Raw genomic sequence first — 21,926 nt, 5'->3', positions numbered from 1 at the left:
GTTGTTGCTAGGTAACCAAAAGTTACTCACCAAGTTGTTGCTAGGTAACCAAAGTGGGAGAGATTCCACCATCCCAGCTTAGCTAGCCGTGAGAGATTGAGCAGCTAAAAACGTTCCTCTGCCTACATCCCCCAGAATGCAGTGCGTATCTATCACAATATATGTTATTGATTTATTTGCCAGCCCTAAAATGAATAAATATTTGACATGAAACTTTAATAGCTGCACAGGTTTTTACGTGTTTTGGTCATTTTGAGTTTTTAGGAGTGACTTGTTTGTGTGAGCCAGGTTGAGTACAGCCAGCGCTACGCAGAGACGAACCCACAGGGCCTGAGTCTTCGTCACCTCCTCAGCGAAGCCCACCTCCTCCTCCGCTCCTCCCTGCTGGAGTCGTCAGAGCAGCGGCAGGCCGGCGAAGCCGCCGGGAAGATGGCCGCCCAGACGCACAGGGAGGAGCTGGAGGAGGCGTTCAGGCAGAACTGCGCCCAGCTTGGAGACAGTTTCAGCAGGTACCAGCGCTCTACACTCTGCTCAGACCGATTAAAAATGAATCGTTCATGTTCAACTCGCATCACGTGTCTTAAAATAACTTGTCTTTCTATATTTTGACGGATTACATCAGTTGCCAATCAGTACATCAATGAAACTGCACATTATTTGCATCCTGGTTTTCATGTTAATCGGCGGCGGGCACCACTAGGGGGCGACTCTCCATCTTGTCAGCTTGGCTTAATAAAGCCCATCTCTTGTTTTGTGTCCTGTTAGGGGCGGTCAGAAGGATTACCACCTGGCTTTGCCGTACTACAGGATGTCCGGTCTGTCGGTCACTGAGGTCATGTCCAGAAACCGTCCGCTCCCAGGCAGCCCTCACTCCTACGGACCCGGTTTCCTGTTTTATCTGAGAAATTATCTGTTAGAGGAAACGGACCAGAGCCTCAGTCAAGTATGAAAACCTTAAATTCTCTCTGAATTTTAATGACAAACCCAACCGATCCTAACCAGTTCAAGAAGCACAACTGGTCGCCTTTAAGCTCATAAGATGATGACGTTAAACAAACAAAACAATCTAAAACTGAGTTTTTCCGTCTTTGTGTCCAATCAGGAAGACGCAGATGAGGTCACTAGAATTTTCAGCCAATCAGAGCCCTCGATGCTGGTCAGCGTGTGCGCCAGCCCGTGCATGATGAACGTCGACCCGGCTGCAGCGCTGCAGATTTTACAGCGTCTGGAGGAAGCGGCTGGCGTGTCGGTGCCTCTGACGATCACCATGGCGACCATGATGCTGCGCCTGGGCAACGTGGCGCCGTACACGGAGCTGATGGAGCGGCACGCCGAGGTGGGTCAGACTGTACCTGCATCGGATAAAACGCCTTTTTTCTCACTGTCCGGAGTTTCATCTGACCAAACGATTATTTTTTTTAAGTTGTTTTGAATTAACAAAATTATTATTATGTTTTTTTTAAATGTCAGAAAACTTAGCAAGAACCTTTGGGTTTTTTTTTTAACTTTATTTGTAAATTTGCAAAGTTTAAACTTTTAAATTCAAAGAAAGTTACAAGGAAATCTTTAAAAAAGATGTTCTTGCACATTTTCTGGCATTTAGCAAACGAGAATAATTTGAGTAATTCTGACCTGAAACAGGAAAAGTTTGATCTGATTCAATTTCAGACATGAGGGGAAAAAAGTCTGTAAATACCAGGTTTTAACTGGATGTAAAAATAATAATTACATATTTTCAGATGTGGGTTGAACTCTGTGTTGTGCCTTCAGATGCTGCTGGTGTACGGGTTCATCGAGGAGCCGAGGTTGCTGCTGCACGCAGGGGGAGGAAGAGGAGGAGGAGGAAGAGGAGGAGGGAAACACCCTCAGGTGTGTCCGACGGCGTTGGCCGGCCAGCTGGCCGACTCCCAGCCTGGACTCCTGGTGGCGGCCATGGTGGCTTTACACGAGAACAACAAGGTTCAGCTGGAGCCGGCAGATCACGTCTTTAAGGTCCGCCGCTGCTGCAGAGCCCCCTGGTGGACACGGAGGGGATCTGTTGTTCTTTTCTGTTTCCCAGCTTTTGTAAATACATCCTCATCTGTTTTCCATACAGTCAGAGTGACTAAAAAAAGACAATTTAATTCTTAACTCTTTGGTGCAGAAAACTGGTTACAATTTGATCTATTAGTTTCTGATCGGTGGAGATGAGACTCCACATGAAAACGGCCGTTTGTTAACGGTTCAGATCGAAACCACGAAAAAGACACAAAGCGTGAAAATAATTTAAAAATAGACCAAATATTCTTCTTTATTTGCTTCTTTTTTTATTTAATGCTTTCTTTCTTTCGAAAGAACTAACTTCTTTTTGTGAGGTAACCATCAGAACAATACCCCCCCAGTCCTCTAGGGGCGCCGTCCTCTTCCTCCACTGGTCTGAGCCAGATGTTCTGCAGGTGCTGATGCTGTTCGTTTGCAGGAGCTGGGATGTGAGAGCAGCCTGCAGGTGGACTTCTGGGAGGCGATGCTCATGGCGTCCTCCCAGGACGCCGTCATCCAGGAGCTTCTGTTCCGACTCGCTTCGGTTTACATCGACCGACTGACGGCCGGCGAGTCCCCAACACAACACAAGTCGCTGAAAAGTGCGGATGACCTGGTAACGGTTACGCCGCCGCCGTCTGTATCTGAGAGCTTTTCCTCTGGCGGTTTGACTTCAGGCTGCTCTCTGCTTTGCTCAGATCTGCTGCTGCTCTCATTACGGCGCCCTCTACCCGTGGCTCACCGTCCTGAACCCGGCTCACACTTCCAGCTACCAACACCAGGAGGCGCTGCACAAACTGCAGGTGTGCAGACAGAAGCCACTAAAACACTAATTCAGATTTTCTCAGAAATCCAACTTTAAACTCAGAATTTTGATTTTGAACTCAAAATTCAACTTTTTTTCTCAGACTCTTGACATCTTTCAGATTTCTTTTTATTTTTTTACTTTAATCATACTTTGGTGTACAAATTTTGACTTTAGTCTATAAATTCTGACATTTTTCTCAACATTCTCACTTGTTTCCTCAGTTCCCTTCTTTTCTACAAATTCTGACTTTCTTTCCACCAAACTTTGACTTTTTTCCATCCAAATTTTGCAATTTGTTTCCCCAAATTTTGAAATTTTTTCCCTCAGAAGCTTTAAAATCAGAAGCCAGAGATCTCATTCTGAGATTAAAGTCAGAATGAATGTTCTCTTTTGTTTTGTGGCCCTCCTCCCCTCCCGTAGCTGTCTGGATGAGGTCATGAGGTCAGACTGACGTAACTGTCCCCGCTGCTCTGTCCTGCAGTCGTTGCTCTGCGGTCCGTCCCTCTCCATCGGAAACGTCGCTCCTCTGTTGGAGAGTCTGTCGGAGGAAACGCTGTGGGGCTTCAGCCTGCACCTCCTCTGTGCCACCAGAAGGGGGCAGTATGGCCGCAGCATTGAGCGGCTGCTGGACCGCTGTCCTCAGGCCATCATCGCCTACGCCAACCACCAGCTGCAGGACAAACACATGGCATGTCCTTCATTCACTGTATTTAGTTTGTTTTGGCTTTTTTTAAACATTTTATTGACTTTTTCTCGTGTTTTCTTCAGGCTCTCTGGTGGCAGAAGCTTCTTCCTGAGCTGTGCAGCCGGACGAGAGCGGCCGCTGACGACGGCGTCCTGCTCGGAGCGCTGAAAGGTGGAGGAAATGTCCCAACCGTAGCAGAAAAATCTATCAGCTGATTATCAAAACGGTTTAATAACATGAGCTGTAAAAGCTCAAATTACAGCTTTGAGTCTTAAAGTTCAACTTCAGTTTATTAGTTCAATTTGTAATATTCACTTGGGTGGTAATTAGTTACATTTACTTCAGTAACTTTTTGAAAAGTGTACTTTTAGTAGTATTTTTACTACAGTGCACTTTGTACTTGAGTGATTTTATTGTGAAGTATTTCTACTCTTGATTAAAACTTCTGGATTCTCAACCCACTGAGTGGAAAAACAAACATATCTAACATTTTAAAATACTGGACAGATGTTTGTAAACTTTTGAATTTGAGAAAAGTTAAAAAAAAAAATCTGTAAAAAAACGTCCTCGACACGTTTTCTGGCATTTAGCAAATAGGAATAATTTTGGTAATTTTAACTGAGCTAAACAAGAAAAATGATGCCAGTGTATGTAAATATCTGGCTTCATCTGCATTTCCCTCCTGCAGTCACCTGCTTACATCAACGTATTAGGATCTTAATAACTTTTACTCATAGTACAGGGATAAAGTCAGAATTATACGAGAAGTGATGATCCACCAGTTAAGTTGTAATTTTATGAGAATTCGTGCTCAAAGCTGCGTCACAATGAAGGAAACTGACCGTGTCACAAATAAAGACGTTCTTTATGTTTTCACACATCAGCATCAAATTATCATCAGTAGGACTTGGTGCAAACTAGAGATGTGCCGATCAGGTTTTTTCCTGCCGATACCGATCACATAATTATTATTTTTTAATTATAAGCACTACCAGTTACATTATGTGGAAAAAGGAACCATGAATTCACCTTAATTTAGACAAAAACTTGTTTTTGATAACTTTTTCCAAGAAGAAAACAAAACAAAACAGGCATTGTGCAAATTGTACTGCTATCAATAATACCATCTTTAACAGACTGATAACATATGGAGGTTCTGAAGAGGCTAAATTATGCAAAGAGCCAAAATAAAACCTCTCAACATGCCAAAAGATTCAAGTATAAAACTTAACATTCAAAGGCAAAAACAGGATCCATTACAATAAACAATCCAGAGTTACTGAATGAAAACTTCCTGTTAGCATGGCGGCTAGCTGATTACTGCTAGTTGTGAGTGGCTGTTTCTGACTGAGCTGAGTAATTATGCAGAGTAGGGAGGAGATCGATTATCTTTTAGAGATTATCTGTCTCATGTTAGGAAAGTTTTAATACGAATGTAAAATGTATTTTTTAGGTTAGATGCTGCAGCTTTAAGCAGAGGTTCGGTGTGAGAGTCACTACCAGGTGGAGCAGAAGCGGCGCTCAGACTGTGAAATATTACTACCTGTAGCGTAGCAGCGGTTCAACAGCGAGAGCAGAACCAGCGTCTTACATCGCAGCTCCAAGACTTAAATCATTTTGCGGGTTATTTGTTTAGCTTTCTGACCGTCATGCTAATCCGGGTGAGTGTTTGTAGCTGTGCGCTGCTTTACCTGCTATCTGATCCTCCATATGTATTTATTACTGCAGTGAGCCTCGATGTAGCCAAACTCCGTCAAGTATGGCATTATTTTTATGCCGTATTAGCTTCGTTGCGTTATAGTTCCACATCGCTTAGGATTTGTTGCTGCATGTTTGCGCAGAGTGAAGGAAAGAGGAGACCAGCTGCACAGGCAGGCTGGGAAATGAGAWGCAGGTGATCGGTATCGGCAACAAGAGCCAATGATCACCGATCACCGATCAKACACTTTTTCACGGAAATCGGCCCGATTATGATCGGTGGCCGATCGATCGGCACACCTCTAGTGCAAACAGCTGTGGGACGTGTTTGTCACGTCAGATCTCGGTAAATGGAAGCTTCTTTTCTCGTTCGCTTCTCGTAATTTTACGATTTTCATCTGGTAAATATTCTTCATCCTGTTCACATTAAACTCTGTTCTCATAATATTATCACTTTAACGAATTAGAGCCCAATAGTCTGTTATATTCTGCTTTACTGACACAAAATGCTAACGTCAATGTGGTTTCCATGCCGACAGAGACGCTGGTGGTGGTTGCCATGGAGACGAGCCCGGCAGAGTTCCTGGAGCTCCTGCCGGACGACGGCTCGGCGTCGTACTTCCTGCCTCACCTGTTGACGTGCGGCCAGAGACACCTGCCGGCCTGAGAGGCGCCGACTCGGCAGGAACGGAAACGCAGAGCAAACATTCGATCATGACGGATGAATCTGAAAGCGACTTCCTGTTCCTGTTCCTGCTGCTGCTGCGGAGTCGGAACAACATTTTAGCTTTTCCCTAAGAATATCAGGATGTGAAGTTTTAAAGTGCTTGATGTAAATCTGAATCTTTTAATCAGTTTTATGGCTGTAAAATCATAGACTGGTGATTATTTTATCATGGATTCCAATCAAACTTCACTTCCTGCTTCATTTCATCATGTCTGAGTAAAACATCTGTAAGATGAGAAGAAACATCTGAAATATGAGAAGAAACATCTGTAAGATGAGATGAAATATCTGTAAGATGAGATGTCTTGTTTAAATGGCGAGAGCAAAGTCTCTTTTTTTTTAGCTTTTTTTTCTTTGGTATTTATTGAAAATAAATCTTTTATCCAAACTACATTCTGAAAAAAGCAGTTTGCTTTGATTTCCTGGAATATTTTGTTAAAACTGAATTATGTTGGCTACTTTACCGTAAAACAAGCCCAATAATGTTTTGTGATTTTGTCTCCAGACTGTTTCTCCTTCCAGGTTGGAGGCACTCGGTTTGCAGATTAAGATGAAATTTGGATTTAAAGAGTTTTTACTTGTTTTTTTTTTTGTACATTTCTGAGACCTGGTTGAAAGGGAGTGACCGACTGATGGTTACAGTTTGATAATAAGCATTAATCAGGCTAACAATGTCCATCAACTGAATGTAAACTCTATGTAATTACATCTATACGGAACCATATTAATGCCAATTCTTTGTCGTTATAACAAGATTTTTTAAAACTTGTTATAATGACATTTATGTCTCATTAAATCCAAAATATCTTGTCTGTTACATGAGAAAAGTTGCAGCGGTAAAACAGAAACACCTTCTGGTGATTTTTGGACGTCGTCATAGAAAACCCCATTACGCCTTTTTAACAAGCTATAATGTACCTGGATTTTTATTTCCAATTTTAATAAGAAACTCTTGTGTTTTAACAAGGTTTGTTATTAAACTGTCCCAAACTCGTAATGTTTTCCTTCCACTCAACTTTCCAGTAAAATGTTTGTATGCATCTCTCTGTGAACAAAGATTTTTTGGCTTATTCTCCTTTTGGAGAGATTCTGTAGCTGTATTTCCATTAATCACAAAATTATGCAAATTTAAAATACATAAACAAATTTGCTTAATGGAAACTTGTTTTTCAGTTTAAAGCCTTATCATGTCGACAAAATTGCCGTGGAAACACTTCTTTACTTCAACAACTGGATCTTACTACTGGCAGAAACCACAAAGAAGACGACAGGAAGTGGTAGAATTATGATTTTTTGAATTCTTTTAATTTTGCATAAATTTTTAAAAAATGGCGACGACCATTTCACATTTAGCTTTAGCTCTAGATTATATATTTTATATATTTCTCCCTACCTGATACACTTAGCAAAAGTACAACTAACACGAAACATACGGGACAGATGGACAGACCCAGGGGGAAACAAAAACCTGAGGCTTGTAGCAGAATAAATTCAGATTGGTACAGGATGTTTCTCATGACTTATCATATGAACAAACTTATTCACGTGATTTTAATTGCATTTTCTGTTTGTCAGAATATTTTATCGCTGTAATTTTGAGTTTTCATTAAGATGACATCAAGATGAACAGAAATGGTTAATCTCGGGTTTTTGAGTTAAAAAAGATAGAGTTTTTGTGAAACTATTACAATCTAATCAGGAGTATTGATTTATCGGCTTTAGTTGCTGATGGCAGACTGAAGTCGTCTGTTTCTGTTCCCATGACTAAAAGCAAACAACGAATCATTTTAAAACACAGCCGTGTGCAAACTTCACCCCAGAGCTGAGATTACAACTTTAACACTTCAACATCCAGGCAAAATTCAAGAGATGTTCTTTGTTTGTGTCTTTTTCTGTCACAAAGGTCACATTCAATGATCTGCAAGCAGAAATTGATGAATCGCATCAATAAAAAAACTTCTTCAGCCACGTAAACACGGCTGGATCAGCAGCTGCGTTTCCAGAGACCCGGCAGTCACCAGAGCCACTCAGAACAGGGAGCAGACTGTGACCTTTGACCCCTGATAGGCCCCAGCTGGAGCTGATGAGGCCTCAGCTGGTTAGATGTTTGCAGACGGACGTCTTTGCTTCTGCTGGACCCGGAAACTTCAGCTGGGCTGAAACTTGGGTTTGTTTCTCTGGACAGGATGAAGCTTTGTGAGAAAAGGTCGGCGTTGCTGGGAATCGCAGAAAACATCGAAATGAGGCTTTTCTCTTCAAAAGAGGAAACCGTGATCATAACGACGCAGGAAAAGCAGGAGAACAAACAGGTTCGTTCTTCAAGGTGAAACTTCAGATTTACACAGTTGGGTTTTGAGTAACTTTTTAAAAAATATATACTTTTGGTAGTATTTTTACTGCGCTGTAATTTATTATGAAGTATTTCTTCTCTTACTTGAGTAAAATGTCTGGATTGACATGTTTTAACCAGAAATCCACCAGATTCAGACACTCATCTGGTGTTTCTGATAAAGTTTCATAAGTTTTTTTTATTGAAAGAAACTGATTTGGAAATTTTTTTCACTTGATTTTGTGATTCTTTATTATGTGAATTACTGTCATTTTAGTTTTTAAAATATAAAAATGTCCTCTTAACTTTATGTTTTGGTCCGTCTGATGTATTTTATATTAAATTACTCAGTACTTGAGTCGACTTTTTACCAAATACTTTTATTTTTACTTGAGGAAAAACATATTGAAGTCGTGCTGCTCATACTTCAGTATGTTTATTACTCTCCTACCTCAAGTTATTTATAAGTTGATATAAAGTCAAACTATCATCATGTGGCTCCTCTGTTCCTGATTAAAAATCAATATGAAAATTTCCAAACATTATTTGACTTTAACCGAACAAACCACAGAAAGTGAAGCTCATTTTTCAAGTTTCAGAATCTTTTATGCTCATCACAAATCGGAAAGTAAAGACTTTCCTCATTCTTTAAACATTTTTCTGCTCAAATCGGTTGTTAAACTCAATTCTGATATTTCCTTCCTTTCTAAAAAACAAATTCAATCAAGATGTCAAAGTTTTCTAAATAATTTAAATAATATCTCAGGATACTTTTGAAGGCTAAAACTAAAGAACTGGAGCTTATAAAAACCATCATTCTGTCTGTTTATCAAGATTCTGCAGCCTTTACAACTTTAAGAGTCATTTTAAAACGGCTTGGGCAAAAACTACTTCAGAACATTTTTGTTATTTTTTAAGTAGAGTATCACTACTTCAATATATTTTTACTCAAGTAAAAGTAAAAAGTATCCATCCAAGAAATTACTTTAACGTAAAAAAGAGTATTTGATGAAAAGTTCTGAGTAACTGATCAGATTATCAACCATTTAATATTTAAAAATTACATCATCACATGAACCTAAGTATAAAGTTAAGTGGAAATTTTGGTATTTTAAGATTTAAAATGACAATAATTTATATCGGTAAATATAAAAATACAAAATCAGGAAAAATAATTTTTCCAAATCGGTTTCTTTCATTAAAAAAACTTCAGAAACTTTAACAGAAACTGCAGGTGTTTGTCTGAGTCTGGTGAATTAAAACATGTTTGTTTTTTCATTCAGTTGGTAGAAAATCCAAAAATTTAACTCAAATAATGGTAAAAATACTTCATAATAAAATTACTCAAAGTAAAACTAAAAATATTCCTGAAAGTATATATTTTTTTTTAAATGTTACTCAAGTAAATGTAATTAGTTACTAACCAGCTCTGCTAAATGTGAACTATAACCAGGTTCAAATGGCTTTAAGGTTAACAAAACATGCTAACGTGGTGTTACGTCCACCAGGCTCGTTTGATGGGGCAACATTAATGGAGACCACACAAGGATTTAATGTGTAAATGAAAGTAGAATTTATTAAGTTATATGAAAGAAATAACCCTGAAGAAAAAAGAAATGCCTGAAATAAGAAACCAAAATAGATTAGAGCAAAACCTATAAATAACCAGAAATGAGCGAATGCAAAACCTAACAAAACTCAACCAAAAGATACAAACCAAACCAAGTGGGGATCTGAGGAGAGGGAAGGGAAAAGCCTCCTCTCTGCTGTACGCCTAGCAGCTTTAAAGCTGCAGGACGCCAATCAGAGGAACACCCAACACCTGCAGGGCCTGACTGCAGGACCCTGCAAGGAAAAAGAGGGCAGGGCCCACTGATGCCGTAACAGTGGTGAATAAAGAGAAGCTCTGCTGTTGGCGGATCAGTTCGATTCCTATTGACAGAAAAATTAACCTCTTCAGGCCCCGCAAATGCAAACGTGACAGAAATGAATGTAAATGGTGCATAATAGTAATAATAACCTTCTGATTGCTTTTTTTTTTTTTAATTTTCCATGATATAATCTCAGTCCTTATTATTCTGCACATTTATGTTGTGTAAATATATTGAATTAGACTTGATGTCCTGTTACAGTCAGAATCGAGCTAAACGATCTTTCTTCATGGAACCGTTTTGGTTCTGCTGTGTTTATGTGATCAGGATGATGTCGGTACGCTCAGTAATCCAGCATATTTTCTTTTTGGATCATTTGACTGCATTCATCCACAATGGAGCAAATTCTCTTAGTTACTGTCAACAGAGGAACGAGAAAAAGACGAAACACAGAAGAACTGAATGAATCTGTTTCAGTAAAACTGAAATTCCTGCCAGTGTTTCTAAACTTCAGCCTCCATAACATTTATTTACTCGTCTTGATTAACTCCAGACCCGTTTCCCCTGTTAGACCCGGAGGCTCCGGTACCGGGAGCATCCTCTGGCCCTGGACCTGGAGGAGGAAGAGGAGGAGGATGAAGACCTGCTAGTCGAGATCAAAACCAAACAACCAGCAGAACCAAAAACTAAACCTCCCGTCGCCAAGGAGACGTTTTATGGTTCACACATAACGGACGACACAGACATCGAGATGGAGGTAAGAGACGAATCCAGTACAAAGAAATACTTTTTATTTTTCACAAGTTAAAATGTTCCTATTTTCAGATGATGCATGAAAAGTTAAAGCCAGTTTCTGTCCCTCCAGGCCTTTCCGCACATCAGGCTCTCTGACATCGAGCTGGTCGAGATGAAACCCAGAAGCTCTGACGCCGACGCTCCGGTCAGTCTCAGCTTTTCTCTCTTTCTCTTGATTAAATTACAACCACAAAAAAATCATTTTCCAAATTATTTCACTTGGTCCTTCACTGTATTTGTCTCATGATATTAAACAGTAATAAATTAACAAAACAGAAACGACAAATACAATTAATTGTAAAGTAAATGTAAACAAAACTGTCCTTCAAAAAATGTCTGAGACCAAAACACCAAACTGAAGACTTCTATCATCCAGTTTTTGGTAGAGAGAAGATTAAATATAAAAAAGTAGAAATTTTATGAAATTGTCTAACCTACTGCAATACTTTTAATGGTTAGTAAGGGTGCGTTCACCCTGCAGCCTGAAGTGACTCAATTCCGATTTTTTGGCAATTCCGATTTTTTTTGCCAGGGTCGTTCACACTGCCAGTAAATGCGACCTGTATGTGTTCTGCAGTCTGAACGGGCAAACGACCTGAAGTGTCCCGCATGCGCAGTAGAGGGCGCCATAGCGTCAGCGTTCTCAGTGTTCTGCCAACCGCCATAAAAAGAAGAAGAAGAGCTCAGTGTTTGCGGAAGTAAACATGGAGGCTAACGGTGGAGCTTAGCTTACATATTTGAAGTTGTTGTCCGGCTGGAGCAGCAAATTAACAACTTAATCCTCATATAATCCGTCATGGTTGTTGTTTTTCTTCCCACTTGCGCGTATCAGGAGCAGAATAATGAGATTTGTTGAGAATCAGTGACGTTCAGTTCGGATGAATGCGGCCTGGACGTTATGGTCACATTTGAATCGGATACGTATCGGATATGGGTCACATTCTGAAAAGAATCCGACCTGAGCTGTTCACACTGCCATGAAAAGATCGGATACAGGTCGCATTACGTCAAAATAAAATCGGAATTGGGTCACTTCAGGCTGCAGTGTGAACGCACCCTAATTTGCAGTCAGGTCAGAATCCATGGAATAAGTGTTTGTCTATCAAAAGGTCAAACTCAATGAGATTTTTTGAATTTCTGGAATATTCTTTTTGATTATTTTGGTTCATGGTTTATGTTTCAGTCGTTTCTTAACAAACCTCGTCACTTTAAGTGGAAGAAAGTGAATCCAGAGAAGAGCAGACATGTGGTTAAAGACGTGATCTGCCTTCCAAAGGATCATTACCTGGAGCAGCTGGACAGGTGAGGCCTGAGCCTTAACACCATGAAGCACCAATTCATTTAAATATCAGAACTTAAGGCTGCAGCGTCAAACTTTTATGAGAAAAAATGTTTTTTACATACTTGTTAAAATTATGTTGTGACCAGAGTTGGGTAGTAAATAGTTACATTTACTCAATTACATTTGAGTAACTTTTTTTAAAAAGAAATGTACTTTCATTATTATTTTTGCTATGCTGTACTTTTTACTTGACTGGTTTTATTATGAAGTATTTCTACTCTTGAGTAAAATTTCTGAATTCTCTTCCTAAAACAAAAACCTACAGTTTTTATTAAAGTCCCACATGTTCATTGAAAGAAACTGAATTTTAAACATTTTCTTTTGCCTGATTTTTTATTTTATTTTTTTTCTTATATGAATTATTGTCGTTTTGGTTCTTAACATACCAAAATGTAAACATTGGTCCATCTGATTATGTGAATTCTAAATCTTAAATGATTAATTTGATGAGTTACTGTACACTTTTTACCAAATACTTTTTCACTTTTGAATAATTTCTTGGACGGCTACTTTTTACTTGAGTAAAAGTATGTTGTCGTAGTGCTTCTCTTATTTTAGTATAATTTTTGGCTACTCTGACTACTTCTGCTATTAGTGTGTGGAAAGTTTCTTTCTGTTGACAATAATAAGAATTTAAATGAAATGAAACTGTATTTTTACTGTCCTGTACGTTTTTGAGTAAAACTTGTGGATTTTCTGGTTTATCGTTGTCGTCCACACTCCTGTCCGGTAGGTGGCGGTAAATGCAAATTAAGCTGGTTTCCCAACCGCCAATAAAACACGAACAGAAGCCTGCCATTAATGCTAAAAGTAGTTAGCATAGCCAAACGGCAGATAAACTGTTTTCCTGTAATAGTAAGTTGTTTTTCCGCCATTAGCATATTTATCGCTAATGGTGATAAAGTTGTTTAATAGCTCTAAGACACTCTTGAGGGTTGTTTTTGACCGGAGTGGCTCATTTTTACAGCTCACGGAGGAAGTGGAGGAGCTGTCACAACATTGCGGCTGTTTCAATAATTATGGATTAAACTTATTTTATAAGTTACACCCTTCAGCTTTAAGAGTTATCTACACAGACAACTAATATATTTTCACAATCTGCGACTCGGTAAATGTTTGTGTTTTTATACTTTTAGTAAACAACCGACTCTCCAACAATTTGCTCTGGCGGCTCGCATCACGGTGGACTCCAGCTGGTCAGCCAATCAGATGCAGAGCCGCCTGGCGTCGCTTTTCCAGGCGCAGTTTGTAAAGAAACCGGGACAAAAGTTTTCCTTCACGTATCTACAGGTTGGTGTCGGGTTGTTCTGCTCCAAAATGCGTTTGAATCTCCATTTGAAGCCTAAACGTGTCTGTGTTTCAGAGCGTGCGGAGCTCCAAAGTGCTGTTTGTCCCCGACTGTCCTGCAGAGGGCTGGACTGGAGAGCAAGTACTGCGGACCAGTGAACACGGCGCTTTGTATATATTTAGTCACCACAGCTTTGAACAGGTACAACATGTTTTATTTTTTAAATTAATCTATCAACGGCAGATTTCTGTCTTCATATCCAGCTTGTTTACAAGAATGTCTGGTAAATTAAATGTTCCTATGCTGGATTAAAATGCCTTTTACACATTTAACATAACACTTTTCTGATATAAATTGTTTTTATAAGTTTGACATAATAGTTTAATCCTAAATGCCGTGTTTTCATTAAGCATCAGGTTGTCTGTAATTCTGTCTCACTTAGTGAATTGAGTTACTGAAATAAATGAACTTTTCAATAATATTCTAATTTATTGAGATGCACCTGTAGATACTGGAGCTGCATTTATACGCCATCCAGTTAAATATTAAAGATCATTTTGGAACAATTTTATTTATGTAGCACAAATTTATGACAAATGTCGACTTGGGGTAAAAACCGTTTCAGTTCAGTCCAATTAATCCCATTTATCAAAAAGGTAAATTCATTATTCAGATTAGTTTAAAAGGTTTTTGAATAAAACTTAATGTCAGGGTTTTATTGTTTTATTAACTCAGTGATTGGGTTTATTAAGTCAAACAGAAAATTAGAATATAAGCCCAGTGAGTCTCGTTTGTCAGATTAAAAGTACATTTTGTAAAGAAAAAAAAAACTAGGTAGGTTTTAAACATACTTTGTATTTAGCCCCTATTTCTGTTTTTAAAAATAGTATTGGTCATATGTAATGTTTTAATTTTAATGGTTTTCAACAGCTATAAATGGAAAATTATTCTAATTAACAGAAATAAAGGCTTTCAAACATTCATCAGCGTGTAGCTAACCTATGTAAAGTTTCACTTTGTGATTTAGTTCCTTAAATAAAAGGGTTTTTCAATAATATTCTACTTTTTTTTAAATGTATTTGCAGTGTAAAGACTTTCATACCAACCCAAACAAACTGAATTTGACTCATTAAGATCAAAATGAGGTTTAATCTGCCTGGACTGATTGTTTTGTGAATTGGTGAAATATTAATGAACTGGATTGAAATAAATTTCTATTAAATGTTTTATTTTTTTCTCACTGCAACTTGTTACACCAACAGGCACAAAAAGCATCCATCTTAAAAAGGTAAGAAAACATTGTTTTGTGAGTGGAAACTTAAAAATGACACAAACGGCTGTTTTAAATACCTGAACGTTCACAGGAAGGAATCGGGGTCAAAGGTCAGCAGAGAGAGTCGAGGTCCAGTGGGACAGAACCAGCTGTGTGTCTGCCGGGCTCCAGAGAGGGTCAGTTAGAGACGGCTGTAAAATCTGATTGGTCAAAGAAAGACTTCCTGTTCACTTCCTGTTTCCTGTGCAGCTCACCCTCAACCTGGACACCATTCTGAGGTTATTCAGACTGGAAAACGCAAACGCAGACGCAGAAACTGTCATGCAGGTGAGCAGAGGAGACGTCCTTCCTGCTGCTCTGCAGGAGGTCAGKAAGCCTGGATTCTGCTTCAGATCCACGCCTGCAGTTTCCTTCAGCGACGACGAGGAAACGCTCAGCCAGGATGAAGCTGTCAGGGAGTTCTTCAGGTTTGGATCCGACCCCTGATGTTACGGTTTCAACCACTGATCCGGTTTATTTTTAGTCATTGAAGTACATTTAGTTAATCTATTGACGTCGGCTTAGAGCAGCGTTTCCCAGACTTTATCAGGATAAAGACCATCAGTTAACATTTTGACTTATTTTCAATTCTGAAAGTGGATTCTAATGTCACGCATGAAAACAATTATTTACTACCAAGTGTTGTGTGCATTAATAACATTTTAGAGCCATTTGTAATTTAAAATAAAAGAAAAATGGACTTAAGTTGCTTTGGAAGAAACAAAAATCGGCATTAAATATAAAAAATTTTCCACCCATTTCTGTATTTAATTAGCTTAATTGAGTCATTTTTAAGTAAATAAAAACAATGGCTGACATGTGAGCAGAGCATTATGACCAAGCCGGTTCTGACCAACGGAGATTTGAGTCCTGCGGTTCAGATGGAGCCGTTAAAAGAACCGAATCGTTCAAACGGTTTTTCTGATCACATAAAAATAATCCTGTTGTTTTCTTTCCTCCATCTTCAGCTTTTCTTTTGACTGACTGACCCGGATTAAAACCAAATCATTATTATTTCTAAACACAATCCTTTGGTAAGCTAGCTGTACGCACTTTGACCTCAGCTCACAGTAAATAAACGGTTGTTTACATGCAGTGCCTTACGGACCATTAGGTGGCGCTGGCGAGGAGCACAGTTTGAGACTGGCTCAGTTTATGGTTTACACCTACTTTTGGTGTTGTAGTTTGACCTCCAGCCAGCGGGGGGCGCTGCTGGTCCTCTGCGTTTTCATTGGTCACCATCTTTAAGCGATGAAGGTGTGTTTTACATCCTCAGATGATTTCTTCCCGCTCAGGCTGACCCTCCTGGAGCTGCAGCGGAGTCGTGTTTTTGAGGGTCGTCCGGAGCGTTTGTTCTTCACCTATGACCTCACGGCGCTGGACGACAGGTTGTATTACGAAGCGGGCGTTCTGATTGGCTGGTCGCTGGCTCATGGAGGACCTGGACCGTGCTGTCTGCACCCCGCCCTCTACCAGGTTCGCCTCTCAGCAGGAACCATTTCATTCGTCCTGCGTGACACAAACATGAACCTGCTGAAATCTGAAGCTACACACAAAAACAAGAAGCTGAATGTTTTTATTTAACGGTAACAGACTTAAATATGTGTGATTTTTAAATCAAACGTATTTAAAAACGGCACGCGGGCGTTCTGTTGCAGGTTAAATAAAATGTTTATAAATTTTAAACCTTTAATTACATTAATTAATAAATAAAACAAAGCATACCGGTAAATATTCATTCCTTTTTTTTAATGAATGTGATTGTAACATTATTACTTCATTTGGCTAAAAATGCTTTGGGAAAACAGTCATCACATGTAATAGGATATTTTACATTCAATTAACAAGTTAAAACCACTTTTGCATTCAGAACTTATGCAGCTCATTGCAGGTTTGGTATAAAATGTTTCTGTTTCTGTTTGTTCCTGCAGCTGATGTGTTGCCAAAGTGCATCTTTGGAGGATTTTAACTGGAGCGACGTCGTTGATGCTGAAGCTCAACTCCGACTGCAGGAGGTGGAGCTCATCCTGATTAACATCCACGGCTTATTTCAATGTTTGTTTATGAAAAATATGAATAAAATGCTCAACCTGCACCACACATAACTAACAGCTGAGGAGTCACAGTTGGTAGAGGAGCCAAAAATTATTCTGAAGTCAGTAGCACTGCAGAGTGACTGTAATCCTGTTGAGCTCTTACTTTGTCGGCGTGTTTTTCTCTGTGTGGACGTCCTGTGTGTCTCATCAGGCCAGTTTATCCCCGAGTGTTTTTCTCTCCCAGCTGCAGAGCTGCAGCGACGTGAAGCGTCTCTCTCCCAGCCTGTGCGACTGGCTGTCCGGCTGTGGGATCCATCCGGCATGTTCCAAAGAGATTCCCGCCGTTTACGGCCGCTTGGTGAAACGCCACGTCTACCACAGGTCTGAGCCTCTCAGCTGAACATCAGCTCCGTTTTCAGCTGCTGCTGCCAAAAGCTGAGTTTTCATTACAAATCTGTGCAAATATTTGTAATGCAAAAACAAACACAATTTTGCATTTGTGCAACATTAAATAAGAAATGTATGACGGCTTATTGGGGCGTTGAAAATGTAACAAGAAAAGAGTAAATCTGCACCAAAATTTTTTTCTAGAAATAAATTGGAAATTTCTGGAAGAAATTATAATTTTTTCTGGAAATGTAAGATTTTTCTCTAAATTTGAGTTTTCTTGGAATTTTAATTTTTTTTACTTTTTATAGCTCAGATTTTTTGTTTGTTCTTGAAAATTTCTAGTGTTTAAACTGAAATTTGGGCCAGTATTCCATTGTAGTTTTGGTGCTAATCAAATAAATTTTCTAGAAAAAACATTTCTAAGATCCAAAAGTTGAAACTTTGTACGTCAAAAAGTGAGAAATTTTGAGTTTAACCTCATAAATTTTCTTCAAACATTGAAATTTAAGTTTGGAAAGTTGCAAATTTGTGAGAAAAATCTCACAAATTCAAAAATTTGAGAATTTTTTTTTAGAAAAGACGTTGAAATTTGAGATTAAAAAGTTGGAAATATGAGATTAATCTCAGAAATTTTCTAGAAAAAACACAGAATTGTCCGAGCGCCAAAAGTAAAAAAAATTTGTGACCAGAAACTCAGAAATGTTGAGCTAAACGCAGCTCCAGCCTGACTGCCTCCTGAACTCCAGGGTGGCCAGTATGATCTCCCAGTTCCTGGAGGGCCTGAACAGCTGTGGGGGGCTGTGGGATCTGGTGAAGTCGCACTGGGAAGCGTTTCTGCCGGTGATGACCAGTCTGACCAGTACGGAGCGGCGGGCGCTGAGCCTGGAGGAGTTCAGACGCCTCTTCACGTTTTGCTTCAGCGATCTGGACTCTGAGCTGAGGGGAGCTGAGGAAACCACAGCGGCTCAGTGGGAAACCGTCCTGAGCCTGGTCAGCGGTAAGCGCACACACACACACACACACACACACACACACACCGGCTGAGCTGTGATGAACCGTTAACATGTTTCTCCATCTTTGAATCAGATGGTGAAGCGTGTTTCTCCTTTGAAGACCTCCTCCTCTTCATCACAGGAACCCATCATCTTCCTCCGCTTGGTCTCCCCAAACTCATCTCTCTGCGTTTTTACTCACAGGTTGGTGATCAGTGATTATTGGTTGGTGATCATGAACTACATGTGTCCATTCCCGTGTGAGGCTGAACACCAACGGTTAGATTATGAAACGCCACAGAATAATCTGTTTTAAATTATGTGTAATGATTTAAATCATAAACATAATGACACAAAATATGTTTACACTGCAAAAAATACCAGATGGAATTACGATGGTGACGCCCGGCACTAATATAGAGGGAGGATTGTGCCAAAAAATATGACTGGTCATATTACCAGAATAAAGTTGCAATATGAGAATAAATTCATAAAAATGCACAAGTAAAATTGTAATATTAAAGTCGTATTACCAGAATAAGGTCCCAAAAACAAAAATAAACTCGTATTGGGAAAAATCRAGTAACATTAATTATACGAGAATAAAATCATATTTCAGGAATGAAGTTGTAATATTAGGACAATGAAGTAATTTTATGGGGAAAAAGTCATAAGTTTTACTTTCATTATCGGTTTTTCACATGGAACCTGCTTAATCTAAACGTCAGCAAATCATCAKCAGCARCTGGACTTTGAAATGAATATTTAAATAAAATCACAGGCAGAAGATGTCAGATTTGAAGCTTTGCTCTCATTTAGCAACTTTATTCTAGTAAATTTTTCATGATATGGCTTTATTGTCGTCATATCCTGGTTTTATTATGATTAAAAATAAATAAACCTCYRTCTGGCCCTGATGCTCTGCTGAGTTCAAGCCTTTAGTTTTGTTTTCATTTCAAAGGTGTGAAGAAATTTCCACTRAAAATCTTCCACGGTTTCCCGTAATGTGACTGAATTCATTTAATTTTCAGGACTCGGYYKCGTCCGACCCGACTCTCCCTCACGCTTCTCAGGATTCTCTGGAGCTGTTTCTGCCCAGAGGAGTCCCAGAGGCTCCGGACCTGCTGGTGCTGCTGACCAGAACCTTACACACGACTCTGGATCGAAGCCGTTTGCATGCAGGCAGAGATCAAACCTCTCCTGAAATGATGACGTAGTTGTGATGAAAAGAAGCAAACCGACGTCCTGGAGCATGTTGTCTGCTCAACTCACTTTTAACGTCTGCTCCCATAATCTGATTAGATTTTACTGACTGAGTCCTGCTGGATGTTTTCTCTGTTTGGGTTGTTTTGTGAATTTTAACAAACCCTGAATGATGATTCAAGTCATTTATCCCAACAATAAAAATGTTGTTTATGCACATAATCTTGTAGTTTACAGTGAAATTCCACCGTTTGAAGAAAGTTTTTATTTTATTTTTAATGTATATTTAATTCTTTGCTCCAAAGTTGACTTAAGTTTGCAAARATGTTGTAATAAAGTTAATTTAATGTAAATAATTTTCACTCTGCATGAATACTTTTAACAAATGAACAAATGTCATGTGTGAGTCCTGAAATCATAAACATACCAGTATTATTACAGTTTGGATTTGTATTTTGTCAACACGCATCTCAGGCTAGTTTCTTTTCTCCATTTTTATCTCAGTTTGGATAATTTTCTTTTTCTTGAGGCTAAAAGCAGAAAATTCACTTGGAATTTGAAATAAATCGGTTAAGATCAAAAGAAAACAAACTATAAGCATGTCACAAATTACCAAAATATTTATTTTTCTTGATTCTATCCAAGCAGAAAAACAAACTAAATGTATAGAAATTGCATTTATTTTCATTTTTACATAGAAAATTTCTAAGAACTAAAAGTTTTAGAATTTTTCTTGAAAATTTTAGACTTTTCAAGCTCAGAAAAAATCTTGTATTTTCTAGAAAATTTTAGATTAACCTCAGAATTTCTACATAAATGTACACATTGTACTTTTGTCATATTTTGTATAACATGTTCCAAAAGCTCCACTTTAACTGGTTTATGTATTGAGGTAATAAAAAGCAAAATGATTTGCAGTTCATACRAATTCTTTAATTAGATTTTAACCACAAAGCTGAAAAAGTTAAAATACAATCAAAACATATATTAGAATAGATATTATGAAGTTATCAACAATTTAATTCAAAATGAGTTTTAAAAATGATTGTACATCTGAAAAACTGAGGAAAATGCAACTAAATTAGACTGCAGTAAAACAAAAATAAACATTTGATTAGAAAATGCTCATAACTCAATTTATCACATTTTTATACTAAGAATAATACACTTTGCATAGTCGATCATGAGAAATCATTGTGTTCAGACGTTATCTTGAATCTACACAAACTAAACAATTTTGTGTTTAGTTATGGTACTTAYGGAGTTCCATAAGGGTTTTCCAGAAAGCAGGTTATTTATAAAATGATTAAGTTAAYTCAGGTTTTCTGTTCCAGACTGATTGATATTGAAACATAAATCATTCCTAAGTGTTTTAGACCTGGTGAAGGTTTTCTGACCTACATTTAAGGAGCTCCAACTCCAACATGGATGATATTTACTGGCTAAACATCGTCCCAAAGCCAACTCCAGGTTCAGATACTTNTTTATCACATTTTTATACTAAGAATAATACACTTTGCATAGTCGATCATGAGAAATCATTGTGTTCAGACGTTATCTTGAATCTACACAAACTAAACAATTTTGTGTTTAGTTATGGTACTTAYGGAGTTCCATAAGGGTTTTCCAGAAAGCAGGTTATTTATAAAATGATTAAGTTAAYTCAGGTTTTCTGTTCCAGACTGATTGATATTGAAACATAAATCATTCCTAAGTGTTTTAGACCTGGTGAAGGTTTTCTGACCTACATTTAAGGAGCTCCAACTCCAACATGGATGATATTTACTGGCTAAACATCGTCCCAAAGCCAACTCCAGGTTCAGATACTTRACTGARCTTAAAGTGAWGAGCTGCTGGAACTGAAAACCAACTCTGAGTTGATCTACCCGGAAATCATGGAGAGACTGTGTGTGTTGAACTACAATAYGTATAAATATCATTCACACTTATGTAGATATTTAAATAACAGAGCATGCCATGTGGATGCTGTTTGTCTATGGGTTAACTCTAACCCGCTGAATGCTTCGCACAGTCACCTTGTGGGCGGTTCCATTGAGGAGCTGCTCTCTGAAAAACTAAATGAAGAGAATGAAAATGTTAATATCTTATGATTCTTTTTGATGAAAAACCAAATAATTTGTAGGTTATTCTAGMTYACATACCTGTTCAATGAGATGAACTATGGTTSCATTGCTGATCTCTTCATAAGATATTAACTTCATGTTTAGATGTGCCAGATACTCCAAACCTGTAGGGATTTAAAAAAAGTCAGWTGGTCAGWGGATTAATTTACCTTCAGAAAAATGATGCTGCTTTTTTAAATGATTTACCGTTAGAAGTTTGGCCTGTAGGGGGCGGAGCTGCAGTTGTAGTTATTAGCATTGATGTGGTAGCAGCAGATGCTGTTGATAACAAGGTGGTAGTTGTTGGG

At 38.6% G+C, this 21,926-nt stretch overlaps 2 protein-coding genes and 1 long non-coding RNA gene across 8 annotated transcripts in view; 2 read left to right on the top strand and 1 right to left on the bottom strand.

Moving 5' to 3' along the window:
* Nucleotides 1-6,330, top strand: part of hps3 (HPS3 biogenesis of lysosomal organelles complex 2 subunit 1) — a 33,968-nt gene extending 27,638 nt beyond the window's left edge. For all 6 annotated transcript variants that reach the window (XM_008406305.2, XM_008406299.2, XM_008406302.2 and 3 more), the window contains 9 exons: nt 289-509; nt 766-943; nt 1,103-1,336; nt 1,771-1,992; nt 2,459-2,635; nt 2,718-2,822; nt 3,309-3,515; nt 3,596-3,683; nt 5,750-6,330. In XM_008406305.2, coding sequence (XP_008404527.1) covers nt 289-509; nt 766-943; nt 1,103-1,336; nt 1,771-1,992; nt 2,459-2,635; nt 2,718-2,822; nt 3,309-3,515; nt 3,596-3,683; nt 5,750-5,877 — 1,560 coding nt within the window. In that variant the 3' untranslated portion in view covers nt 5,878-6,330. The remainder of the gene's footprint in view (nt 1-288; nt 510-765; nt 944-1,102; nt 1,337-1,770; nt 1,993-2,458; nt 2,636-2,717; nt 2,823-3,308; nt 3,516-3,595; nt 3,684-5,749) is intronic.
* A 1,548-nt stretch (nt 6,331-7,878) lies between these two features.
* On the top strand, nt 7,879-19,509 carry LOC103463232 (uncharacterized). Its single transcript, XM_008406471.2, has 15 exons — nt 7,879-8,246; nt 10,709-10,894; nt 11,003-11,077; nt 12,116-12,234; nt 13,411-13,564; nt 13,638-13,763; nt 14,825-14,850; nt 14,927-15,011; nt 15,085-15,302; nt 16,170-16,350; nt 16,806-16,889; nt 17,155-17,291; nt 18,047-18,297; nt 18,387-18,496; nt 19,324-19,509. The coding sequence occupies exons 1-15, from the start codon at nt 8,124-8,126 to the stop codon at nt 19,507-19,509; spliced, it is 2,061 nt and encodes a 686-aa protein (XP_008404693.1). The 5' UTR covers nt 7,879-8,123.
* Nucleotides 19,510-20,978: 1,469 nt separating this feature from the next.
* On the bottom strand, nt 20,979-21,919 carry LOC103463123 (uncharacterized). Its single transcript, XR_533472.1, has 3 exons — nt 21,826-21,919; nt 21,658-21,743; nt 20,979-21,570 (listed from the first exon to the last, which is right to left on the bottom strand). It is a non-coding gene; the product is annotated as an uncharacterized LOC103463123 (long non-coding RNA).
* Nucleotides 21,920-21,926: the final 7 nt, after the last annotated feature.

Source organism: Poecilia reticulata, linkage group LG4, assembly GCF_000633615.1.
Source record: "Poecilia reticulata strain Guanapo linkage group LG4, Guppy_female_1.0+MT, whole genome shotgun sequence".
Classification (NCBI taxonomy): domain Eukaryota; kingdom Metazoa; phylum Chordata; class Actinopteri; order Cyprinodontiformes; family Poeciliidae; genus Poecilia; species Poecilia reticulata.
This window is presented reverse-complemented; position numbering and strand designations above follow the sequence as displayed.